General features: G+C 46.6%; 1 protein-coding gene across 13 annotated transcripts in view; it reads left to right on the top strand.

Moving 5' to 3' along the window:
* Positions 1–24,969, top strand: part of LOC146025912 (interferon-induced very large GTPase 1-like) — a 226,550-nt gene that overhangs the window by 44,172 nt on the left and 157,409 nt on the right. For 8 of the 13 annotated variants that reach the window (XM_083156102.1, XM_083156096.1, XM_083156100.1 and 5 more), the window contains 6 exons: positions 5,906–5,968; positions 11,046–11,093; positions 13,444–13,506; positions 15,101–15,148; positions 16,128–16,190; positions 16,601–16,648. In XM_083156102.1, the coding sequence (XP_083012228.1) occupies positions 5,906–5,968; positions 11,046–11,093; positions 13,444–13,506; positions 15,101–15,148; positions 16,128–16,190; positions 16,601–16,648 (333 nt within the window). The remainder of the gene's footprint in view (positions 1–5,905; positions 5,969–11,045; positions 11,094–13,443; positions 13,507–15,100; positions 15,149–16,127; positions 16,191–16,600; positions 16,649–24,969) is intronic. The other 5 variants (XM_083156104.1, XM_083156103.1, XM_083156106.1 and 2 more) reach the window with 3 other exon arrangements.

Genomic DNA, 24,969 nt, shown 5'->3' with positions numbered 1-24,969 from the left:
GAAGGCCTGTCCTCTTGTCCAAGTAGAATCCAAACGAGTACCTTCAGCCTGGGCAGGGGTAGCTCTGGAATTGAGGACCCCTTTTTTTTGGGGGGGGGGTCCCCACTCTTCCAGGGTCCCTGCCGGGGCTGATCAGCCATGGGGTTGAATGCTTTGCCGGGGGAACCGGTCTGTGCATGGTTCTGTCAAGCTCGGAATGCTGTCTATTTGTTTTGCGATTTTTGGTAACATTTTGGTGGCAACTTTAGGTCGACAAGCATTAGCTCAACACCACTAGGTCAAAAGGCAGGAAGGTCAACATGACTGAAGGATGACATGGGTTAGGTCGACAGGGTCATTAGGTCGACATGCATTAGGTTGACAAGAGGAAGGTCAACAGGTATGGATCATATGGATGGTCGACAATCATTAGGTCAACACCACTAGGCCACCATACTGAAAGGTCAACAGGGGTCTAGGTCGACATGGGACAATGTCGACAGGTCATTAGGTCGACACAAGCATTAGGTTGACATTGGATAGGTTGGATGGGGTTTTTCACAGTTTTTTTACCCGCATGTCGACATAGTAGACATGGGAACAGGTTAAAGTGCACCGCGTCTCCTCCCATGGCTCGCTGCACCACTCCCTAGTGCAGTGGTCTCCAAACTTTTTTGGGGCGAGAGCTACTCGAGACAAAATATACTGCATGAAGAGCTTCTAAAAAAATTTTTTAAAAGAAAAATGCCATTTACACATTATGCCACACACTGTAATGCCCACGATATATTATGCCACATACTGCATTGCCCCAGGCACAATATACCACACACTGCAATGTCCAATATGCTGCATACATACCTGCCAACATCAGAGGCAGAGGAGAAGGAACATCTGCGCATGCCAAAGGCACGCGGCCGAAAATAGGGGGGGATGATCTACAATTGTGGTACTCCTGCAAGGCCACGTCCCCCACTCTTTCTGCTATAGGGGCATGGCCAGCGCTATGAGATCTGCTGGCCATGCCCCCAGCCTCTCTAAGTAGACAGAGTGTGCGTGTTGTTTTGCAGTCTCCATCCTCTTTGCACCCCTCTATCACCTCTCGATTCCCCAGTCACCCTTGCATGCGTCTGTCCCCCCATTACTCCTTTACCTCCTGCACCTTTTTGTCCCCCTGCACCTCTCTGTCCCCCCGCACCTCTTCATCCCATTACCCCTGCAACTTTCTGTCCCCTCTGCACCTCTCCATTCCCCTCCCCCCCCCCCCCCCCCCCTGTAGCTCTCGGTCCCCCTAATCAACCTTGCATTATCAAAAACATAAAAAAAGCTCCTCAAAACTTATTCAACTTTTCTAACCTGCTGGTGGGTAGCAGGTACCCAGCCTGGCAGAGGACAGCAGGCATCAGGTGGCTGGGCGGTGTGGCAGACAACAGGCAGTGTAGCGGTCAGATGAGGGAAGAAAATAAGAAGGAAGGAAAATCCTGTCTCTCTCCCGCAGTAGCTGCTGCCATGGCTGCGTCCCGCCTCATCCAGTGGAGCTCAGCTGCTTCACAATCATAGCTGTCACAGCCAGGGGCAGATCCACAAGTAATTGATAGGGGGGCACCATTAAAGTGGATGGGGTGGCATGAGGGGATTAGTGTGCCAGGATGCATGTTCTCTGAGAGAATGGAGAGAGACAGACAGGAGAGAGGAGAGCAGAGAGAAAGAAGGATAGGGAGGAGAGAGCGAGAAGGATAGGGAGGAGAGAATGAGAAGGATAGGGAGGAGAGAATGAGAGAGAGAGAGGATAAGGAGGAGAGAGAGAATGATAGGGAGGAGAGAGAGAGAGAAGGATAGGGAGAGGAGAGGGAGAAAAGGAGATAGAGAGAGGAGAAAGAGAGAGATAAGGAGAGAGAAGGAGAGAGGAGAGGCAGACAGAAAGAGAGGGAGAGAAAGAGGGATAGAGAAGAATAGGGGAAAGGGAGTGAAGGGGGTTGAGACAGGTATGTGCCTGAACCCCCCCATACCAAACACCACAGCCTCCCCCTTTTCACTTAAATATACAAGCGTTGTGCCTATGGCAGCAGCAGGGCGATGGTCAGGCAGCAGGCATCCCATGGAGGAGGCTGAGGCGGGTCCTGTGAGTCCCATGGATGCTGCGGCTTCTGTTGAGGAGGAGGCTCTGTCGGTGGTTCGCAATGAGGCCTGGAAAAGATAGAAATTATTTGCTTCCTCCTCTGAGGAGGAAACAGACGCCAGAGATCATTTTTCACCTCTAGCGTCACGGTCTGACAGGGAGCAGTGCTACCCGGAAGTGCCGGGAGTGCTTAGCGCTGTGCTCCCTGCCTGTCAGACGCTAGAGATGAAATATGACCTCTAGCGTCTGGTCTGTTTCAGGGGAACACAGCAGCAGGGGAACGCAGTGGCAGGAGATGGGCGGGCGGTGGGAGATGGAGGGACGGCGGCGGCGAGAGATGAAGGGAGGGACAGACGGGCAGCCGCAGAGTGGTCGAGCCACCCGGATCGCCACCGCAAGCTACCAGTAGCTCGGGAGCGACAGGTTGGCGACCACTGCCCTAGTGGATGGTAGGGCATGAAATACCACCTGTCGGCACATGTTGGCTCAAAAAACAGTGAAAAACCCCGTATTCACCTTTTGACTGTCGATCTTGACCATGTCGACATAATGCTTGTGTCGACCTAATGACATGTTGACCTTGTCCCATGTCGACCCAGACCCCTGTCGACCTTTCAGTATGTCGAGGGGACGCGCATAACTTCACAAGTATTAAGCGTCCCCTTGCGGGGGTCGCTGCGCTCGCCACGCTTCGGGCTCGGTGGCTCGCTACGCTCGCCACACTATATAAGATCAACTCCATGCCGACGTGGATAGTGGGGGTATGAAAAGGTCTCGCCGCTCGCCACGCTTCGGGTTGGCGTTGATAGTGGGGTGGCGTTAACAATGGGGGGCTTTTAACATAGTCATTACCCATCAGGGTGGGTGTACAATCTAAAATCGGGTCTGGGGGGCATTTAACATAGGAATTAGGCATCTGGGTGCATGTACGACTTAAAATCGGTCGCATCACATCACATTCGATCATATGCAACGCGATTTTTAGTTGTACAATGACCTGCGATGGAAATTGGGGGCGCCGTGATAATGCACAAGTACCCCTATGGGCTATTTCACACACTCCGGCTCCTGCCGGGCGGCGAAAGCACGCACGGCCAGGAAGCCGTGTCGCACTCAGTAGTTTAAAATGGTAGGGATGGCCACAGCCCGGCAGCCGTCCCTTTCAGTGGTGGACTCCGCCTGCAACCAGTCGGCCGGGCCGTGGCCGTCCCGTGTGAATGGACACAATAGTGTCCATTAACAACTAGTGTGCTCGGCACGGCTTTTGCCCGTGTGGGATTTCGCCGTCCGGCAGGAGCCGGAGTGTGTGAAATAGCCCTATAACTGACAGGTTCTGGCATGGCAGAGAGGAATAAAAAGGTAGCTGTAGCCAATCATAGCAGACAGTCCAGATCAACACCTTTAATGACCAAATGCCCAGCAGCTGTTAGAACTTCACAGCAGTTTTAATCATGATTCTTTGTACAGCCACCCGGCATCCAGGTTTACCCAGGAACCAGTGAGCTGCTGACCGGGTGATTCCCGGTCACCAATGGCCGGCGCTTTCATAGAAGCCGAACAGTGGGGGTTTATTACTGCTGACTGCTTAGCAACGTCCCTGATCTCTAATGCGCTGCAGCCACTCATAACAGTTACCTGCAAGGAAACCCATGCCATCATCATTGCTATGAACAAATAGGGCTCTGTAGTGTCAGCAGGCAGGTGTGAGGGCATCTGCAAGACAAAAGGTACAGGGATTGGACTTCTGAGGACTGGGGTAAAGTAATTTTGGTGATGGACAGTATATTTTCCAGCATGGTGGAGCACCTTGTCATAAATAAAAAGTGATAACTAAGTGGCTCAGGGAACAAAACCTTTACATTTTGGGTCCTGAGGTCAATCCTCAGGAGGTGGGTGGACAAACAAAAGCCCACAAATTCTGAGAAACTCCAAGCATTCATGAGGAAATCAGTCAGTATGTGGCCCAGAAGTTGGTTGACAGCACGCCAGGGTGAAATGCAGAGGTTTTGAAATAGAAGGGTCAACACTGTAAATATTGTCAATAAAATCCTTTGACATTTATGAAATGCTTGTAACATATGACAAAAGTCTAAAAACAATGAAGCGGCAAACTACAGTATCTGTCTATCTATTTATCTACAGTATCTATATGTGTGTGTGTGTGTATACAGTACTCGAAGTGTGTCGGTATACAGCACTTCAAGCACACTTTAAAAAATAAAAAACTTTAGCAGCTGAATCTTGATCACTGTGGCCAGCAGTTATCTGGCAGCCTGCAATCCTCACGTGACTGCAGCACAGTGGACCCCACCTTGATTTTCACACCTTCTTCTTCTTCTCCCCACCCATCCGCAGCTCCACTGAGAATAGTCCTCAGCAGTGTCGTCCCCCCCCCTCCCAATACCTGGTGGCAGCTCCACTGTGAATGGACCACCTCACTCCCCTCTCCTCACCAGTCAGCGGCTCCACTGTGGTCGGACCACCTTACCCCGATCTCCCAAACCCAGCGGTGGCTACACTTTGGACGGACCTCCGCACCCCCTCTCCCCACCTGCTTGCAGCTCCTAAGGATGGTATCCTATTCGATGCAGTATATTCCCACAACTAATGTATCCCATGGGGACTATCCATTTAGGGCCTTATTTTGGTTACACCACAAGCCTGCATGTCCGCAGTTCGGGAGTGATGTTTTGCGCATGCGCAGTTATGCGCATGTGCAGAAGCTGGGTGAGAGCAGGCACATGCAGGCATTGGGTGTGGGGTGGTGGCGACAGGCTGCGCCAATGGGAAACACCCAGCGTTTCTTGGGTGCTCCCATGAAAACGCTGGGCTTTATCATGCTAATGTGAGTGTGACGAGGGTGTGGGGGAAGGGCAGCTGATGTCACAGGATGTCAGCTGCCCGCCCTCTTCCTGTACAGGGAGCACCGATATCTAAGACACCAGAGAGTGTCTTAGATTTGTATGCACCTGCCAAATCATTCAATGGTCGCTGACCATCAAATGATTTGGCCCCCACACCCAAGGCTGAGAATGGATATTTATGCTAAACATCCATTCGCAGCTGTGCGGGGGAACTCGGCAACTGCAGGGTGGGTGGGCCGTCGTTGCAGCATTGCTTTGCATGTGGAACAGAATAAGGATCCTAATACCATAAGCCAGAACTTATCAGTGATTATACTTTTTGTGCCTCATGCAAGGCTGGCAAGCAGAAACCCCCAATAAGCAGCCCTAGGAGGCCGCTTTTTTTTTCAGCCAATAACACATGGGTCCCGGATCTTATCCCAGATCCCATGTGTTATCTCCAGATAATTGGTCATTTACCACATAGTAATAATAAGCTATAATTAAGAGGTGGGGAACCTTTTTTGTGCCAAGGGCCATTTGTATGGGGAAAAAATCCTTCGGGGGCCATACTTTATGTAAAAATCTCTTACAAATTGTCTTGCTGCAGCCGTCCCACACTCCAGCGACTGCCGCTGAATAAGACAGTCGGTCTCTGGCTGCTGTTGATTAAGAGGAATCTCACAAGAACTACCGACCTCTCGTGAGAATTCCCCTGTACTTGACTCCCAGCAAAGCCGCTGGGCGGGTGGGCAGGCCACTCAGACCGGCTACGGGGGCCGCATATGGCCCCAGGCCTGAGGTTCCCCACCCCTGCTATAATTGGAAAGCTTGATAGTAGTATTGACTAAAAATACTGTTTTTACCATGCGGTAATATGTATACCGTCCTAAGAATCTCTACAGTCAGTACATACTATACTGTTCTGTTTCTTGCAGTTTAACTGCAATTTTTCTTTTCACAGTGCCTGAAGGCCAAGACATGAAAAAATATAATGAGGAGGAGCCTGTCAGCCCTCCACAAGCAGGTAATCACTACTGTGCTGTACTAAAGGTCTCTTTATTTTAAGAATGGCTCTCACTGTACTGTAACTTATTAAAAGCCTTAATGTATTGTACAGTACTTTATTTAAAGTTTCTGCCATTTCCCCCTTTACTGTACTTTATCTGTCCACAACTATACAGTACTTTATTAATATCTTACAGTATTTCCGGTTCACTTACAGTAGTTATCTTTGATGTAGGAACAATTCAAGGCCTTAAACTCTTTTGTAATCTACAATGTCCTGCTGTACTGTACTGTATATTGACTGAGTAGTCCGGTCCAACCTATTGTATAATGTACAGTATAGTAGTTTTTTTAGTTTAGAGCCCCAAATTATCTGTAGTGGTGTGTAGAGGCAAACTTACCTTCTTTTTTAATTTTCACAGCATTTGTATACAGAGAATAGGGGAAGGGGAATTGGGGTCCGCACACTGTTTCTTTACCCTCTCTTGTATATTTTAAAATTTTTTTTGGGGGGGAGTAGTTTTCCTATAAGGAAGAGCCGCCTATTATCTGATTAATTGGGCAGGGGTGCTATCCAGGCAAATGGGTACAATGGTTAGTATGGTGAAAGAAAAAGATTTGCTCGGTGGATACACACCAAAAGAGGTTGATTTTTGTTTTATTTAAGACTTATCCTTTATTGGTTTATTTTTAAAATAGGGGTAGAGGGGGCCTTGATATCTGTGTTCCTTTCTGTTGTGTGGAATCACAGGTCATGGTCCGCTCCACTCATTGTGAATTTAGGTAGAGATTACAAATTTCACGACATACATACACACATACATATATATAGAGTGGGGTGCTTGTGCACCGTAAAGGTAAGAAAGTGTGTTTAAAGATTTTTAAAAAGTGGTCGCTGGACTTGATTACTTTGTCTCTATATTGGCTGCTGTATTTTATACAGGAGATATCCAATGGTGTGTACACACGGGAGCAATATTAGGTAAAATCGCTGGGAATATGGTCGCTGAGCGACCATATTGCCAGTGATTTGGAGCGATAAATCGCCAGCTGTGCGCTCCCGTGTGCACTCCCTAATGGTCGCTGGAGCATGCTCCTGCGACCAGCGGCTTTCCCCGGCGATCGCTGTGCCGGAAGGTCAGCGCCGGGGAGATCAGCATCGATCTCCCCAGCCCAGTGCCGCTGCTCCCTCCCTCCTCCCTTCACGGAGGTCAGCGCCGGGAAGATCAGCATTGATCTCCCCGTGCCGCTGCTCCCTCCCTCCACGGAAGTCAGCGCCGGGGAGATCAGCATTGATCTCCCCAGCCCCGTGCCGCTGCTCCCTCCCTCCTCCCTTCAAAGTGACAAACGTGTGATTAGATGAGGTGTTAATGAGGTATTAATATATACACGCTATATTGCTCTCTTGAAGTGCTTCCTCACAGAGTTATTTCCTCCTTTATTTTAAACTGTTTTTTTTTTTTTTTATTGGGCTTGTATTTGTTGGGTAGATGGGTTACATATGCAACTTATTCTGAGAATATTCTCTTTTAAGATTACCTACACTCAGGAGGTTATTCTGGTTGGTGCGGTCCAGTCCGAATTCTTTCGGAGGGGAACGCTGTGCGGACATTGTAAGAACAAACGCCCACAGGTCCTCCGCATTCGGACGGACTCGCTCTCTAAGAAGAGGGTGTGTTTTCGGACCACATCCAAACCGTGCGTGTGCGGTGGGAACACAAAGATTCTGCACAGTCTTACAGAGTCAGAACGGACGGGAAGCTGCCCGTACGCACTGATGCGGGGTATTTCCTCAAAACTCACGACTATTATAAATCTGTCACATGACACACTCATGCAATTAGGCTACCTCATAAAAAAGGGTTTGTTTGTTTGTAATTGTAATCAATTAAATCCTATTTGATACTTAAACACATTACTACCACTTTACATTAACCCTTACATCATGTGAAGTGCTATTCAATCATTGTTACCCCTTTACGTAGGTTTTATGTATGCATATTATATAATAATTGCACGTCAAATGCAATATTCTACAATGTGCTAATTATTACTAACACATTATAAAGCAAACGTACCATCAGTTATAAACACAGTACACTAATTTGCGGTTCCTTCGTTTGGAATGTTTTGGTTGGTTCCCCTGTTGCCCTCTTTCGGCTACCATTACTGGCTGCTGTTCTTGAAGTGTTGGTAATATTCTTTTGTTGTGAAGCCACCTGATGTGTTCCTAATGATTCTGCTGTGGCTATGTATGAAATGGCAAAAATTTTATACACTTTTTTTTTTTTTTTTCAATATATTTGTATGTTCCCTTTATTTTTTGGCATGTGCCAATTAACATGCTAGAAAATTCATATGATTTCCACCAATTTAATAAATGTTATTTTTACCCCCAAATGTGTGGTGTTATTGCTGAATGTAAAAGTGACATGTAAAATTATATTATTGGTAGCAATTTCTGACCATTGCTTGCAGTGTAAATGTGGGTAAAATAGAAAACATGCAGTGGTGTTTTAGCTTATCTTTGTGTCGTTAAGTAATGGTCCATTTAGGCTGCAATGCTTCCAATTGAAGCAATGAAAAGAGTGTAATTAATGAGTAATGAGTAGAGGAGTGGATTGTATTGTGTTCAGCTGACAGTGTTTCAGGTGCGGGCGTACTAATTGGGCGAACCGAATGCCTAGCACATGCACAAGTGGTCTCCGCAAAGAGAAACTTACTTATGAAGACCGCATATTTCATGCACTCCCTCGTGTACGCCCATATTTACGCCCAGTTTTTCCCACTTTGAAACCACGCCCTTGTGTAAGTCCGAATGACGCCCAAAAACGCCCATATTTCCAGAGTCAATTCGGTGGACATTTCTGTACGGTATTAGGGCGGGATGCTATATAGCAGAAATGCGGTAAAAACCCCGTTTTCGGGGTTTCTACCGCATTTCTATATGCTATATGCCCCCTCCGCAGTGTCAGCGCTGCGGAGGGAATCGCCAGCTAAAGCTGGCGAATCCCTGCAGAAGCCTATGGGCTTCTTACCGCAGCGCTGTTTGAGGGATCCGTCACGGATCCCTCCCAGCGTGCCCTGCGGCCGGCGCCGGGGTCTGCGCATGCGCAGACGGACTCCCGGGTCACAGACCCGGAAGTCCAGCGCCGGCACCGCATCGCAAGGGACAGCGCTTATCGCAAGAGCTGTCCCTTGCATGAATAACGGCATATGTTATAGCATATGCCGTTATTAATAATGCGGTAGCCGGCGAAGGGGGCCGCGGATGTTACAACATCCCGCCCTTAGTGAGAACGAGTACGGAGACCATGCGTGGCACATGCGCATAGCGTTGCCTACGCATGCGCAGACGGCTAAAATGCGCCCTCCGAAAGAATTCGGAAGGGACCGCATTGACCAGAATAAGGCCCTCAGTTTTAATCCACTGCTATCTGGTGGTTTTTTCGTGTGGTTGGGAAATATGCTCTCTTTAGGTTGTTCACATATAACCCTTTATTTTGCTGCCATCTAGTGGAAAATGACAGGATTATTTCTAAATATCACTATGATTGTTGTCCTGTCACTTGCCAATATCTGGGCTCAAAAGATGTTAATACAAAAAATCTTAGGAGTATGTGTGACTATTAGTAGAGATTCTCTCTGTCACTTCACTCCTGCTCCTAACTATTACGCTTGGCTCCCTTTATACAGTCATTTTCTCTCTAATACATTTTGCAACATTTATATTTGTTTGTTCAATGACATTATTTAGAGACAAAAGTATCAATATTCAGGGTCACACATGTTTCACAACTCGCTTCATCAGAACCGCAAGCCGAGTGCCTGCAGTATCTCATATTTATTAATTATTGCTGGCCAATCGTTTCCTTATTCTTTGTCACATGGTTTCAGGTGACCAATAACGCTGGGGCTAGTTTGCCCTTACTGCTGAGGCCGCTGCCGCCCTTTTCTACAGTGTGCCTGTCCATGTGACCTGCGAATCAGTGTCACATGACTTTCTTTTCCAATCGCGGCTGGTTTTTGCCGCATCCCGGAAATATGGGGTTGATTTTATCGCCCCGGACTCTGTATAGCTAAATCCTCATTATCATTATTCTTTATTCATTCCGTTTTTGTGTTGAGTTAGTACATGCTTATTTCCACATGTGTATATCGCGCCTTAGTATGCGTTATCCATTAATATTATGGTGATGGGTACATCGTTTTTATTACATTCTTTATTAGGTTATGTATTTATACCTTTTTGGTCTTGCCGCCCCTGGCTCTGTATGGTTAATTAGTTTCTTGACTAGTTTATATTTAATGACATTGATCCTGCATTATTTTGCTGTATTCGTTTCCATATTATTGCAGAACATAATAGTACATATTATTTATTGTTGTTGTGGTGATAGTAGCATCACTTCTTATATCATTCCCAGTGAATTTATATTCATTCTACATGTGTTATCTTGCCACCCCTCACTTAGCATGATTTAATCAGTTTTTCAGTATCATTCATCACTTCTGTGCTGTGCCGTTATTTATTGATATTGATTTGATTGGGATGTTTACTAATTAAATTATATAGGGTTGTTTGGCCCTTGAGGGTGATATTGGTGATATATTTCAATTATTTTAATAATCTCTGATTTGTTGCCTTGTTGGGTCATTTTTTCCATTATTATTATTTTGTGGATATTCTCAATCATTTGATAGTATCTGCTTTGTTATTCATCCTATTGGGTCATTTCATTCCATCAATTATTTTTTGTGAATATTCAGTGTTTCTTTCAATTGTGTTGTTTCTTATAAATGCCTTATAAATTATTTCTTACATCGTGCCTTGTGTTGATTTCATTACATAGTGATTCTTGTGTGTTCAGGTTGTGACGTGAGTGTTTATTTGGTTTTGTGGTTATATTGTTCCTGTGATTTGACAGTTATCTTTTAAATAAATTATATTGTTATATAATATAGATGTGAGATGGGTAATGTGAATTGTGAGGGGAGGGGGCGTTTGGGGGGGGGGGTTGGGTTGTGAGGAGAGGGGTGTTTTTTTTTTGGGTGTAACTAATTATAGTGATATGTGAAAAAATAAAATTTCACAGCACCTGATTCCCAAGAAATTGAAGAGGAGAAGCAGCCTTCACAAGCAAGTAAGGACTATTACACTGTACTTTTCATTTTAAGAATGACCCCCTTCTCCTGTCCCTCCCCTGTATTGTAATGTACCTTAATAAAAGACTTGGGGCGGGATGCACTAAACTCTGCTGTGCATTCCTCTGCACATCACATTCATACTAATCGCATATGCCCAACCATGCAATTAGTAATGCAAACGACTGCTCTTCTGATTAGAGCTGTCCTTTGTGCTCACTCGGCACTGGACTTCAGAGTCTGAGACCTGTAAAAAACATAACGTAACTGTCAATAAAATCCTTTAAAATTTATGAAATGCTTGTTACCAAAGTAACATCTGTCAAAAGTCTAAAAACACTGAAGCCGCAAACTACAGTGTCTATCTATCCTATCTATCTATCTATCTATCTATCTATCTATCTATCTATCTATCTATCTATCTATCTATCTATATGTGTGTGTTTATACAGTCCTCGAAGTGTGTTGGTATAGAACACTTCAAGCACACTTAAAAAAAAAAAAAAAAAAAACTTTAACAGCTGTGTATCGATCACTGTGGCCAGCAGTGATCAGGCAGCGTGTGGCACCCCCTCCTTACGTGACTGCAGCACAGTGGATACCACCTTGATCTTCACACCTACTCCCCACCCAGAGACTGCTCCACTGTGGACAGACCTCCGCACCCCCTCTCTCTCCCCACCCATCTGCAGCTGAACTGAGAATAGTCCTCCACTGTGAATGGACCGCCTCACTGCCCTCTTTCTCCCCACCAGTCAGCGGCTCCACTGTGGTCGGAGCACCTCACCCCGATCTCCCAAACCCAGCGGTGGCTCCACTTTGGATGGACCTCCGCACCCCCTCTCCCCACCTGCTTGCAGCTCCTAAGGATGGTATCCTATTCGATGAAGTATATTCCCACAACTAATGTATCCCACGGGGACTATCCATTTAGGGCCTTATTTTGGTTACACCACAAGCCTGCATGTCCGCAGGCGGGAGTGATGATTTGCGCATGGGCATTTATGCGCATGTGCAGATGCAGGGTGCGAGCAGGCACGTGCAGGCAGGGGGTGTGGGGTGGTGGCGACAGGCTCCGCCAATGGAAACACCCAGCATTTCTTGGGTGCTTCCATGAAAACGCTGGGCTTTCTCATGCTAATGTGAGTGTGACGAGGGTGTGGGGGAAGGGCAGCTGACGTCACAGGATGTCATCTGCCCGCCCTCTTCCTGTACAGGGAGCACCGATATCTAAGACACAAGAGAGTGTCTTAGATTTGTATGCACCTGCCAAATCATTCGATGGTCGCTGACCATGATATGATTTGGCCCCCACACCCAAGGCTGAGAATGGATATTTATTCTAAACATCCATTCACAGTTGTGCAGGGGAAAACAGCAACTGCGGGGTGGGGGGGGCCGTCATTGCATGTGGAACAGAATAAGGTCTCTAGTGCCAAAAGCCCAAACTTATGGTACTTATGTATTATCTGGGCACCCGATATAAGGATTGTATGCCTTAACTTAAGGCATGCGATGCGATGCGATGGACCCGATATTTCCATAGGATTCAATGTTAAAATGGACTGAGTCCATTTTAACATAGGATTCTATGGAAACATCGGGTCCTCTTCCTTTCTCCACTATCCAAGTGGGCATGGAGTTGGATATAAACCTGTGGCGAGCGTAGCGAGCCACCGAGCCCGAAGTGTGGCGAGCGCAGCGAACCCCGCGAGGGGACGTGGATTCGTTAAAAAGTATTCCACGTCCCCTCGCGGGGCTCGCTGCACTTCGGGCTCGGTGGCTCGCTATGCTCGCCACAGGTTTATATCCAACTCCATGCCCACTTGGATAGTGGGGAAAATAAAAGGACCCATTTTTCCATAGAATCCTATGTTAAGATGGACTCAGTCCATTTTAACATTGAATCCTATGGAAAAATCGGGTCCATCGCATCGCATACGATTTGGTCGCATGCGATGCGATCGACCCGATTTTCATATCGGGCACCCAGATACTACATAAGTACCCAACTTATCAGTGATTCTACTTTTTGTGCCTCAGGCAAGGCTGGCAAGCAGAAACCCCAATAAGCAGCTCTAGGAGGCCGCTTTTTTTTACAGCCAATAACACATGGGTCTGGGAACTTATCCCAGATCCCATGTGTTATCCCCAGATAATTGGTTATTTACCACATAGAAAAACAGGATATAATTTGAAAGTTTGATAGTACTATTGACTAAATCTCCCGTATTTACCATGCAGTAAATTACAGCATATAATAGCATACTGCCCTAAGAATCTCTACAGTCAGTGCATCCTATACGGTTCTGCATCTTGCAGTTTTAACTGCTATTTTTCTTTTCACAGTGCCTGAAGGCCAAGACATGAAAAAATATAATGAGGAGGAGCCTGTCAGGCCTCCACAAGCAGGTAAGCACTACTGTACTGTACTGTACTATACTTCTTTTTATTTTGGGAAACACCGACTGGCAGCGGGGTAGTAGGACAGGAGGAGCTAGAAATGGAGACGGAGAAGGAGTGATCGAAGAGGTATGAGGTGAACCAGGAGAATACTGTGCCATTGATGCCAAAGGAGAGGAGGGTGTTGAGCAGGAGAGGGTGGTCAACAGTGTCAAAGGCAGCCGACAGATGAAGCTGGATAAGGATAGAGAAGAGGCCTTTGGATTTAGCCGATAGTAGCCCTTGGTCAGGGCAGTTTCAGTGGAATTTACAGGGCTGAACCCAGATTGGAGGGGGTCTATAATGGAGTTAGCAGTAAGGTGGACGATTATAGGCCAGATGTTCTAGGAGCTTGAAGGCAAAAGGGAGGAGGGAGATGGGCCTGTATTTGGACGGAGAGTTGGGGTCCAGATTAGTTTTTTTGAGAATTAGGGACACAAGAGCGTGTTTGAAGGAGGAGGGGAAGATCCCATAGCATAGGGAAAGATTAAAGAGGTGACCCAGGTTTAAGTAGACCGACGGACTGAGACGATGGATAATATTGGAGGGGATAGGATCGAGCGGGCGGGTGGGTGGAGGGAGAAGCGGATTGAAGGATAGAATGGACTTCAGCGGCAATGGTGGGGTAAAATGAGGACAGGGGTGGGAAGGAGTGGAGTGGAGATGCTGGAGGGGAGGAGGGAGAGGGTGAGGTCATGGCAGCAGTGATGGCAGTCCTGAGAGAGGAAATTTTGGTTGAAAAGTAAGTAGCAAAATCAACGGCTACGATGGAGGACGGAAGAGCTGGAGGAGGGGGGGAGAACAAGGAGTTGAAGGTGGCGAAGAGCCTGCGGGGGTTGGATGATTGGGAAAGGATGAGGGACTTAAAGCAGTACTCCTTTGCCAGAGCAAGGGCAGATTGAAGGAGGAAAGAATGAATTAGAAATGGAGATAACCTGCAAGGGAGCGTGATTTCTTCCAGAAGCGCCAGAGCACTTTTTAAGGAATCGTGTGATAGGCGAGTGCCACGGTTGGGGGTTGGAGCTTCAATGGCGGATAAAGCAGGGAGGGCAGGCAGAGTCCAATGCCGAAGATAGGGTGTTGTTATAGAGGGAGGCGGCGAGGTTCAGGCAGGACATGGCGGCGATTGGGTTGAGAAGAGGACACAGCGTGTCTGAGAAGGCAGCAATATGAAGTGTGTTGACGTTATGCTGTGAGACAATGCACAATGTACTGTAATTCATTAAAAGCCTTAATGTATTGTACAGTACTTTATTTTAAAGTTTCTGCAATTTCCCCCTTTACTGTACTTCATCTGTCCACAACTATACAGTACTTTATTAATATCTTACAGTATTTCCGGTTCCCTTACAGTAGTTATCTTTGATGTAGGAACAATTCAAAGGCCTTAAACTCTTTTGTAATCCACAATGTCCTGCTGTACGGTACTGTATATTGACTGAGTAGTCCGATTCAACAACCTATTGTATAATGTACAGTATAGTAGTTTTTTTTTAGTTTAGAGTCCCAAATTATCTGTAGTGGTGTGTAGAGGCAAACTTACCTTCTTTTTTAATTTTCACAGCACCTGATTCCCAAGAAATTGAAGAGGAGAAGCAGCCTTCACAAGCAAGTAAGAACTACTACACTGTACTTTTCATTTTAAGTATGACCCCTTCTCCTGTCCCTCCACTGTATTGTAATGTACCTTAAAAAAAGACTTGGGGCGGGATGCACTAACCTCTCCTGTGCATTCCCCGCACATTGCATCCATACTAATCGCATATGCCCAACCATGCAACTAGTAATGCAAACGACCGCTCTTCTGATTAGAGCAGTCCTTTGTGCTCACTCGGCACTGGACTTCAGAGTCTGAGACCTGGAATTCGGCGACTGCGGGTTGGGCATTCCGTCATTGCATGTGGAACAGAATAAGGTCCCTAATCACATAAGCCAGAACTTATCAGTTATTATACTTCTTGTGCCTCAGGCAAGGCTGGCAAGCAGAAACCCCAATAAGCAGCCCTAGGAGGCCGCTTTTTTTTCCCAGCCAATAACATATGGGTCCAGGAATTTATCCCAGATCCCATGAGTGATCTCCAGATAATTGGTTATGTACCACATAGTAAAAATAAGCTATAATTAAGGGGTGGGGAACCTTTTTTGTGCCAAGAGCTGTTTGTATGGGGGGAAAAACATTCGGAGGCCATATGTAAAAATCTCTTACAAATTGTCCTGCTGCAGCCGTCCCACACTCCAGCGGCTGTCGCTGAATAGGACAGTCGGTGTCTGGCTGCTGTTGATTAAGAGGAATCTCACAATAACTACCGACCTCTCGTGAAAATTCCCCTGTACTTGACTCCCAGCAGAGCCGCTGGGCAGGTGGGCGGGCCACTCAGACCGGCTACGGGGAGCGCATACGGCCCCCGGGCCTGAGGTTCCCCATCCCTGCTATAATTGGAAAGCTTGATAGTACTATTGACTAAAAATCCTGTTTTTACCATGCGGTAAATGACAGCATGTAATAGCATACCGCCCTAAGAATCTTTACAGTCAGTACATACTATACTGTTCTGTAGCTTGCAGTTTAACTGCAATTTTTCTTTTCACAGTGCCTGAAGGCCAAGACATAAAAAAATATAATGAGGAGGAGCCTGTCACCCCTCCACACGCAGGTAAGTACTACTGTACTGTAATATACTTCTCTTTATTTTAAGAATGACTCTCACTGTACTGTAACTTATTAAAAGCCTTAATGTATTGTACAGTACTTTATTTAAAGTTTCTGCCATTTCCCCCTTTACTGTACTTTATCTGTCCACAACTATACCGTACTTTATTCATATCTTACAGTATTTACGGTTTCCTTAGAGTAGTTATCTTTGATGTAGGAACAATTCAAAGGCCTTAAACTCTTTTGTAATCCACAATGTCCTGCTGTACGGTACTGTATATTGACTGAGTAGTCCGGTTCAACAACCTATTGTATAATGTACAGTATAGTAGTTTTTTTTTTAGTTTAGAGCCCCAAATTATCTGTAGTGGTGTGTAGAGGCAAACTTACCTTCTTTTTTAATTTTCGCAGCACCTGATTCCCAAGAAATTAAAGAGGAGAAGCAGCCTTCACAAGCAAGTAAGTACTACTACACTGTACTTTTCATTTTAAGAATGACCCCTTCTCCTGTCCCTCCCCTGCATTGTAATGTACCTTAATAAAAGACTTGGGGCAGGATGCACTAAACTCTGCTGTGCATTCCCCGCACATCGCTTCCATACTAAACGCATATGCCCAACCATGTAATTAGTAATGCAAACGACCGCTCTTCTGATTAGAGCTGTCCTTTGTGCTCACTCGGCATGTGGACTTCAGAGTCTGAGACCTGGAATAAACATAAGGTAATGGTCAATAAAATCATTTAAAATTTATGAAATGCTTGTTACCATAGTAATGTCTGACAAAAGTCTAAAAACACTGAAGCAGCAAACTACAGTATCTATCTATCTATCTATCTATCTATCTATCTATCTATCTATCTATCTATCTATCTATCTATCTATCTATATGTGTGTGTGTGTACAGTCCTCGAAGATTGTCGGTATGTGGCCAGCAGTGATCAGGCAGCCTGTGGCACCCCTTCCTCATGTGACTGCAGCACAGTGGACCCCACCTTGATCTTCACACCTTCTTCTCCCCACCCAGAGACTGCTCCACTGTGGACAGACCTCCGCACCCCCCTCTCACTCCCCACCCATCTGCAGCTCCACTGAGAATAGTCCTCCGCAGTCCCCCTCTTTCCCAATACCTGGTGGCAGCTCCACTGTGAATGGACCGCCTCACTCCCCTCTCCCCACCAGTCAGCGGCTCCACTGTGGTCGGTGCACCTCACCCCGATCTCCCAAACCCAGCGGTGGCTCCACTTTGGATGGACCTCCGCACTCCCTCTCCCCACCTGCTTGCAGCTCCTATGGATGGTATCCTATTCGATGCAGTATATTCCCACAACTAATGTATCCCACGGGAACTATCCATTTAGGGCCTTATTTTGGTTACACCACAAGCCTGCATGTCTGCAGGCGTGAGGCATGTTTTGTGCATGCGCATTTATGAGCATGTGCAGAGGCAGGGTGCGAGCAGGCACGTGTGGGCGGGGTGTGGGGTGGTAGCGACAGGCTTCGCCAATGGAAACACCCAGCGTTTCATGGGTGTTCCCATGAAAAAGCTGGGCTTTCTCATGCTAATGTGAGTGTGATGCAGGTGGTGGGGAATGGCAGCTGACGTCACAGGATGTCATCTGCCCGCCCTCTTCCTGTACAGGGAGCACAGATATCTAAGACACCAGAGAGTGGCTCCACTGTGGTCGGAGCACCTCACCCCGATCTCCCAAACCCAACGGTGGCTCCACTTTGGATGGACCTCCGCACCCCCTCTCCCCACCTGCTTGCAGCTCCTAAGGATGGAATCTTATTCGATGCAGTATATTCCCACAACTAATGTATCCCACGGGAACTATCCATTTAGGGCCTTATTTTGGTTACACCACAAGCCTGCATGGCCGCAGGCGGGAGTGATGATTTGCGCATGGGCATTTATGCGCATGTGCAGATGCAGGGTGCGAGCAGGCACGTGCAGGCATTGGGTGTGGGGTGGTGGCGACATGCTGCGCCAATGGAAACACCCAGCGTTTCTTGGGTGCTCCCATGAAAACGCTGGGCTTTCTCATGCTAATGTGAGTGTGACGAGGGTGTGGGGGAAGGGCAGCTGACGTCACAGGATGTCATCTGCCCGCCCTCTTCCTGTACAGGGAGCACCGATATCTAAGACACAAGAGAGTGTCTTAGATTTGTATACACCTGCCAAATCATTCGATGGTCGCTGACCATCAAATGATTTGGCCCCCACACCCAAGGCTGAGAATGGATATTTATGCTAAATGTGAGGATACCGGGTGACCTGGGTACCCTGGGGTTCAGGGATCACACAGCAGAGTGGGTAACTATGAAAACAGCTTGTACTTTATTCAGGGAGACCAAGAAATCCAGTAACCAGCAGCAGCATCAGGATTATACTAATAAAGTCCACTCACAGTTCGGCAAAGTCTCCTCAAGCTGCTATACAATGTACCAGTGTATCCCCTACAGTCCTGAGAAGCACTGGCAGCTGTAGCAGAGCACACAGAATGGGTATTCACTGATTAAACAGAGAGGGGATGGCACCCCAACCTCCAGTGACTATAGCTGTGCCCCTCACCTCACACAGTCACCTCTTCTTCCACTTCCTCTCTCCCACAATCCACCTTTGATTGATTTTTCGTTTTGCATTGGTGGACCATGCTGTCAATCTTTCCAAAGGGGGAGGAGGAAAGCTTTTCTAAAGAGAACACTTCCTTACTGTCTGCTTCTGAATGTCTTCCTGTTTGTAACCTCTGCAGACTAAGGGCTTTCATTTAAGAATACAAAACTTGGGCCATAGGGTAACTCATTTCTAAAAATGCAGGCAAGCCCTAACCTGTGCCTCCTAACATACCTCCCCCTTCTTAAATCGAGGAGACAGGCATGGTCTCAATATCAGAGTCCTGACTGTCGACTTGGCCCGAAGGTCTGCGAAGCTTGCCATTTTGTTCCTCACTTCTGGATACCCATCAGCGTTGTTATGGTTTTGTCCCTTTTTGTGAGAAATGGAAAATGTGAAACCTTGCAATGCCAAACTCCACCTCAACAACCCCCCATTTTCCCCTGAAGTTCTCTGCAGTCAACTCAAAGGGTTATGGTCAGTCACAACACTGAACTCCTTCCCATAGAAATAAGGTTGTAGTTTCTTTAAGGCCCACACTATGGCTAAACACTCCTTCTCGATAGTGGCATAAGCTATCTCTCGGTCAGCTAGTTTACGAGATAGATACATGATTGGGTGTTCCCTACCGTCTTCTCCTACCTGGCTTAACACTGCCCCAAGTCCACACCCTGAAGCATCTGTTTGCACAATAAATTTTCTATTGTAGTCAGGGGCAGCCAACACTAGGGCTCTAGTCAGCATGTCTTTTAGAGTTTTGAAGGCTTGTTCACACTCAGTGGTCCATTCAAACTTCTGAGCATATATCTTTTTTGTTAAGTCTGTTAGAGCCTTTGCCACGGTGCTGTAATGTGGTATGAATTTTCTGTAATAGCCAGCAACTCCGGGAAAGGCCCGCACTTGCTTCTGGTTGACTGGTTGGGGCCAATTGGCAATAGCCTCCACCTTTGCCGGTTCAGGTCTAATAACTCCTCCTCCAACCCGATGTCCTAAGTATTGAACTTCAGCCATCCCCATCTGGCATTTATCTGGGCGTATGGTGAGTTTGGCCTTTCTGATCCTTTTGAGCACTTCTGACACATAAGTTAAATGCTCCTCCCAGGTATGGCTGAAGATGGCGATATCATCGAGGTAGGCTTGGGCAAAGTCTTGACACCCCTCCAGTGGGTCATTCACTGTTCGCTGGAATGTGGCAGGGGCATTCTTCATCCCAAAAGGCATAGTAGTCCACTCAAAGAGTCCTATTGGTGTGATGAAGGCAGAACGCTCCTGGGCTTCTTTGGTAAGTGGGATTTGCCAGTAACCCTTGCTTAAGTCCAGCGTTGAAACAAACCTGGCCCCTCCAATCCGGTCTAGTAGTTCATCAACATGGGGCATAGGATAAGCATCAGTTGTGGTTACTTCATTCAATTTGCGATAGTCCATGCAAAACCGTGTGGTCCCATCTTTCTTGGGAACTAACACGACCCCAGCAGCCCATGTGCTTTTAGATGGTACGATGACCCCCAAAGCTAGCATCTCCTCGATCTCAGTCTTTACCTGCCTCATAACATCTGGCGTCATTCGGTAAGCAGCTTGTCGAATGGGCTTAGCGGTCCCAGTGTCCACATGGTGAGCGGTTAGGTGAGTTCGACCGGGTTGACAAGAAAACTGGTCTCTTTCATCTTCTAAGATCCTCTGCATCTCTTGCTGCTGGGCCGCATTAAATTGTTTTCCCACCTGGACTGATTCCACACCTTTCCTCTGTTTAGCAGCTCCCAAAAGGTCAGGTAACTGATCAGTTTCAGGAGACTCTATCGGAGGGCAGCACACTATCATGGTCTACAAAAGAAAAAGAGATACCAGTAGGCGCCTCTTGCACACAGGTATACAATTTATTCAATAAACAAATCATACAAACATTATTTGCATTATTCAAATTAATGAACACAGTATAATGAATAGATAAAAAATAAAATAAAAAATAAAAATAAAAATAAAATCAAAACATGAAAAATAAATAAAAATAAAAATAAAAAATAAAAATAAAAATAAATAAATAAAAAGATGAAAAAGAAAATACAAGGATAAATACAAATATAAAAATGTTATTATTAAAAAGCATGTGCAGTATTAGCAGCTGTTTAAAGTGCAGTATATAGTTACCAAGTCCTGGTTTATTGCTTTCTTTTCATATGCGCATATGAAGCCAGGAAATGATGTCCCAATTGGGGGATAAATCGCCAACACTTCTTGGGGATAAAAGAAAGGCTGTAGAGTGACCCAACAGGGTATTTGTAATCCACAAAGGTGATTTTCCAAAAGCTTTGAAATACCAGCAGGATGGGTGGTGTGACACTGTGGTCGACACTTGTGTCGATGAAGGCGGCAGCTTCAGATCTTGTATAGCAATAATTGCTCTGCAATAGATTTTAGTGAGGGAAAAGTAGACCACGCCAAATGCCCTGCGTACTGTGTCAGATGTTATCAGAGCGGCTGTGCCGGCCAGACAGCCAAACACAAGCCGCTGGACACTGACGCGGGCAGAGGCTGTTTGGAAGTATCGGTCTCCTGCGCTCCACCAGAGACACGGGGCAGCTGTATGTTGCAGAAAGTTCAATAGCTGCTGCCGTCTTCAGCACAACGCCGCTGCTGCGCCTGTAGGTGGTTACCAGGGACCGAGGTGAGATGGATATAATAGGGCTCAGTAATTGAGATTTACCTCCAGGTCCACTGGTTCAAATGGCGGCAGTGGGGCTCCTGTCCAAGACGCGTTTCGCCGCACTACGGCAGCTTTTTCAATTGGAGATCTCAAATCTTTCAAATTTCAATCTCCAATTGAAAAAGCTGCCGTAGTGCGGCGAAACGCGTCTTGGACAGGAGCCCCACTGCCGCCATTTGAACCAGTGGACCTGGAGGTAAATCTCAATTACTGAGCCCTATTATATCCAACTCACTTCGGTCCCTGGTAACCACCTACAGGCGCAGCAGCGGCGTTGTGCTGAAGACGGCAGCAGCTATTGAACTTTCTGCAACATACAGCTGCCCCGTGTCTCTGGTGGAGCGCAGGAGACCGATACTTCCAAACAGCCTCTGCCCGCGTCAGTGTCCAGCGGCTTGTGTTTGGCTGTCTGGCCGGCACAGCCGCTCTGATAACATCTGACACAGTACGCAGGGCATTTGGCGTGGTCTACTTTTCCCTCACTAAAATCTATTGCAGAGCAATTATTGCTATACAAGATCTGAAGCTGCCGCCTTCATCGACACAAGTGTCGACCACAGTGTCACACCACCCATCCTGCTGGTATTTCAAAGCTTTTGGAAAATCACCTTTGTGGATTACAAATACCCTGTTGGGTCACTCTACAGCCTTTCTTTTATCCCCAAGAAGTGTTGGCGATTTATCCCCCAATTGGGACATCATTTCCTGGCTTCATATGCGCATATGAAAAGAAAGCAATTAACCAGGACTTGGTAACTATATACTGCACTTTAAACAGCTGCTAATACTGCACATGCTTTTTAATAATAACATTTTTATATTTGTATTTATCCTTGTATTTTTTTTTTCATCTTTTTATTTATTTATTTTTATTTTTATTTTTTATTTTTATTTTTATTTATTTTTCATGTTTTGATTTTATTTTTATTTTTATTTTTTATTTTATTTTTTATCTATTCATTATACTGTGTTCATTAATTTGAATAATGCAAATAATGTTTGTATGATTTGTTTATTGAATAAATTGTATACCTGTGTGCAAGAGGCGCCTACTGGTATCTCTTTTTCTTTTGTAAACTCTTGCTTTTTTGGGGGCGGCAACCCCCTCCTAGAGGGCAGCCATTTGCACACAGCACACACACATTAGCCCATAGCGCTCAGAATCTTTTGCTACACTATCATGGTCGCTACTTAACGAACTCTAGAAGCTTTGAGTCAATTTATATGGAAGGTGCGTAGGTATTTCCCTCCCTTATCTAGGGAGACCACATAATTGACAGGTCCAGTGCGTCTTACCACGGTGTAGGGTCCATCCCAGGTGGCCTGCAGTTTGTTTCTTTGCATTGGGATAAGCACCATGACCTTTTGCCCATGATATAACTCCCGGTTTTGAGCATGGGCATCACACCATTCCCTTTGCTTTTCTTGTGATTCCCGGAGATGCTCTTCAGTTAACTGCAGCAGTCTTCTCATCCGTGTTCGCATGTTCTCTACATACTGCAAAATGGGCTGCTGGTATTCTTGAAAAGTTCCCTCCCAACTCTCTTTGACCAGGTCTAGAGGCCTCCGTACTTTCCGACCGTACAAGAGTTCAAACGGGGAATATCCGGTAGATGCCTGATGTACTTCCCGATAAGCAAATAGAAGTTGTTGTAGAGCTCTTTCCCAGTCCCTCCCCTCGGACTGTACATATGCTTGTAGGAGTGTTTTAAGTGTTCCACTGAAGCGTTCACAGAGCCCATTGGTCTGCGGGTGATAAGGGGAGATCTGAAGAGGCCGAACCCCCCACTTTTCCCATAGGGTTTGCATAAGTTTGCCTTGGAATTGGGGTCCTTGATCTGTGACTACTTCCTGTGGGTATCCAACCCGACTAAAGATGTCTGTCAGTGCTTGTGCAACATGCTCTGTGTCAATGGATGATAGGGCCACAGTCTCAGGGTAACGTGTAGCAAAGTCAACTAGTGTTAAGATGTACTTCTTGCCCGTATGACTTGAAATAGCTAATGGTCCAAATAGGTCTATGGCAACATGGGAAAAGGGCTCCCCTATAATAGGTAATGGATGCAGAGGCATTTTCCATTGAGGCTTCCCCAGTGTTTGGCAGGTATAGCAGGTGCTTCGATACTGCTTAACATCTCTAGAAATCCCTGGGCAGAAGAAATTCCGTAGCAGTCGGGCCAGGGTTTTATGGGTGCCGAAATGCCTGGCTGCGGGGATGTCATGAGCAAGAGCTAGTAATTGCACTCTATATGGTGTAGGTACCACCAACTGTTTAGTAGGCATGACAGCTTCCTGTCCAGGCTGAGGAACGAACAGTCGGTACAGTAATTCCTCTTCCCAAACTATCTTGTTTCCATCAGCTGTTTCCAGCCCCAGGTCAGCTGCACTCCTCAATTTACTCAGGGAGGGGTCAGTCGTTTGAGCCCGTCGGAACTCAGTGCGGTCCACCTCCCCCAAGTCTACCTCTAGAGTGTTAGATAAGGGACTAGAATCACTCACCGTGGTTGTCTGGGTAGGTTGTTTCTGTTTCATATATGTTGCCTGGGTAACTCTTTTGGCTTGGCTTCTTGTCACCGCCTGGACAAAGTGTGTCACCAGTCCTTGTCCCAGATAATTTCCAAAGATGACCTTGGCTGGTAGCCCCTTGAGTACTCCAACCTCCACAATTCCTTGATCAGCTACCCAGTCTAGATGTATCTTGGCGATGAGGATGTCGGTCTGTTGTCCCCCAGCGGTGGCAATTCATACATACTGTCCAGGAATCCCCGTGAATGCGGGAATCAGGTCTGGCTCGATCAAAGTGCGTGAGGCCCAAGAATCTCGTAGGCTCTGAACCGGCTGATCCTCCACCACCACAGTCTGTAGGTGCCCTCGCATATTTCTGGGATTTGCCTTCTCCTCCCCCAGTACCAGATAAACAATGTACACCCCATCTGCCATCCCATATGTATCTGACTGGATGACCTCTTCACCATAATCCTCCGTGGAGTAAGATACCACAGAGACTGGGGCTGGTCTAGCCCCAGGAAATGGTCCTCGTGTTCGTGGACAGTCTCTCAGCAAGTGCCCTGGTTGATTGCAGTGGTAACACTTCCGATGTTCTGGGTTAGCCACTCTAAATCTGGGCGGCTGATCGGTGATGCTTCTGATATAGACTCCTTTGTTAATATTATTGATGAACGGTTCTTTGTCAGGAGCTTCATTTTGGGATTCTTGCAGCAGCGACTCTCCATTGGGGCCGATTGGCTATATATTCATCAGCCCATTCCACAGCTTGCTCAGGTGTATCGGGCTTCCTGTCCATGACCCACTCCCGTACCTCTGGTACCATCTTAATCATTAGCTGTTCCAACACGATTAAGTTGATGATCTGCTCCGCAGTGGAGGCCTGCCTCCCTTCAAGCCATTTCCCACAGTTTTGCCATAGCTGACTAGTAAACTCCTGGTGGAAAGCAGTCCTACT

This window comes from Crinia signifera, chromosome 8, assembly GCF_055691185.1.
Source record: "Crinia signifera chromosome 8, ASM5569118v1, whole genome shotgun sequence".
NCBI classification, from domain to species: Eukaryota; Metazoa; Chordata; class Amphibia; order Anura; family Myobatrachidae; genus Crinia; species Crinia signifera.
This window is presented reverse-complemented; position numbering and strand designations above follow the sequence as displayed.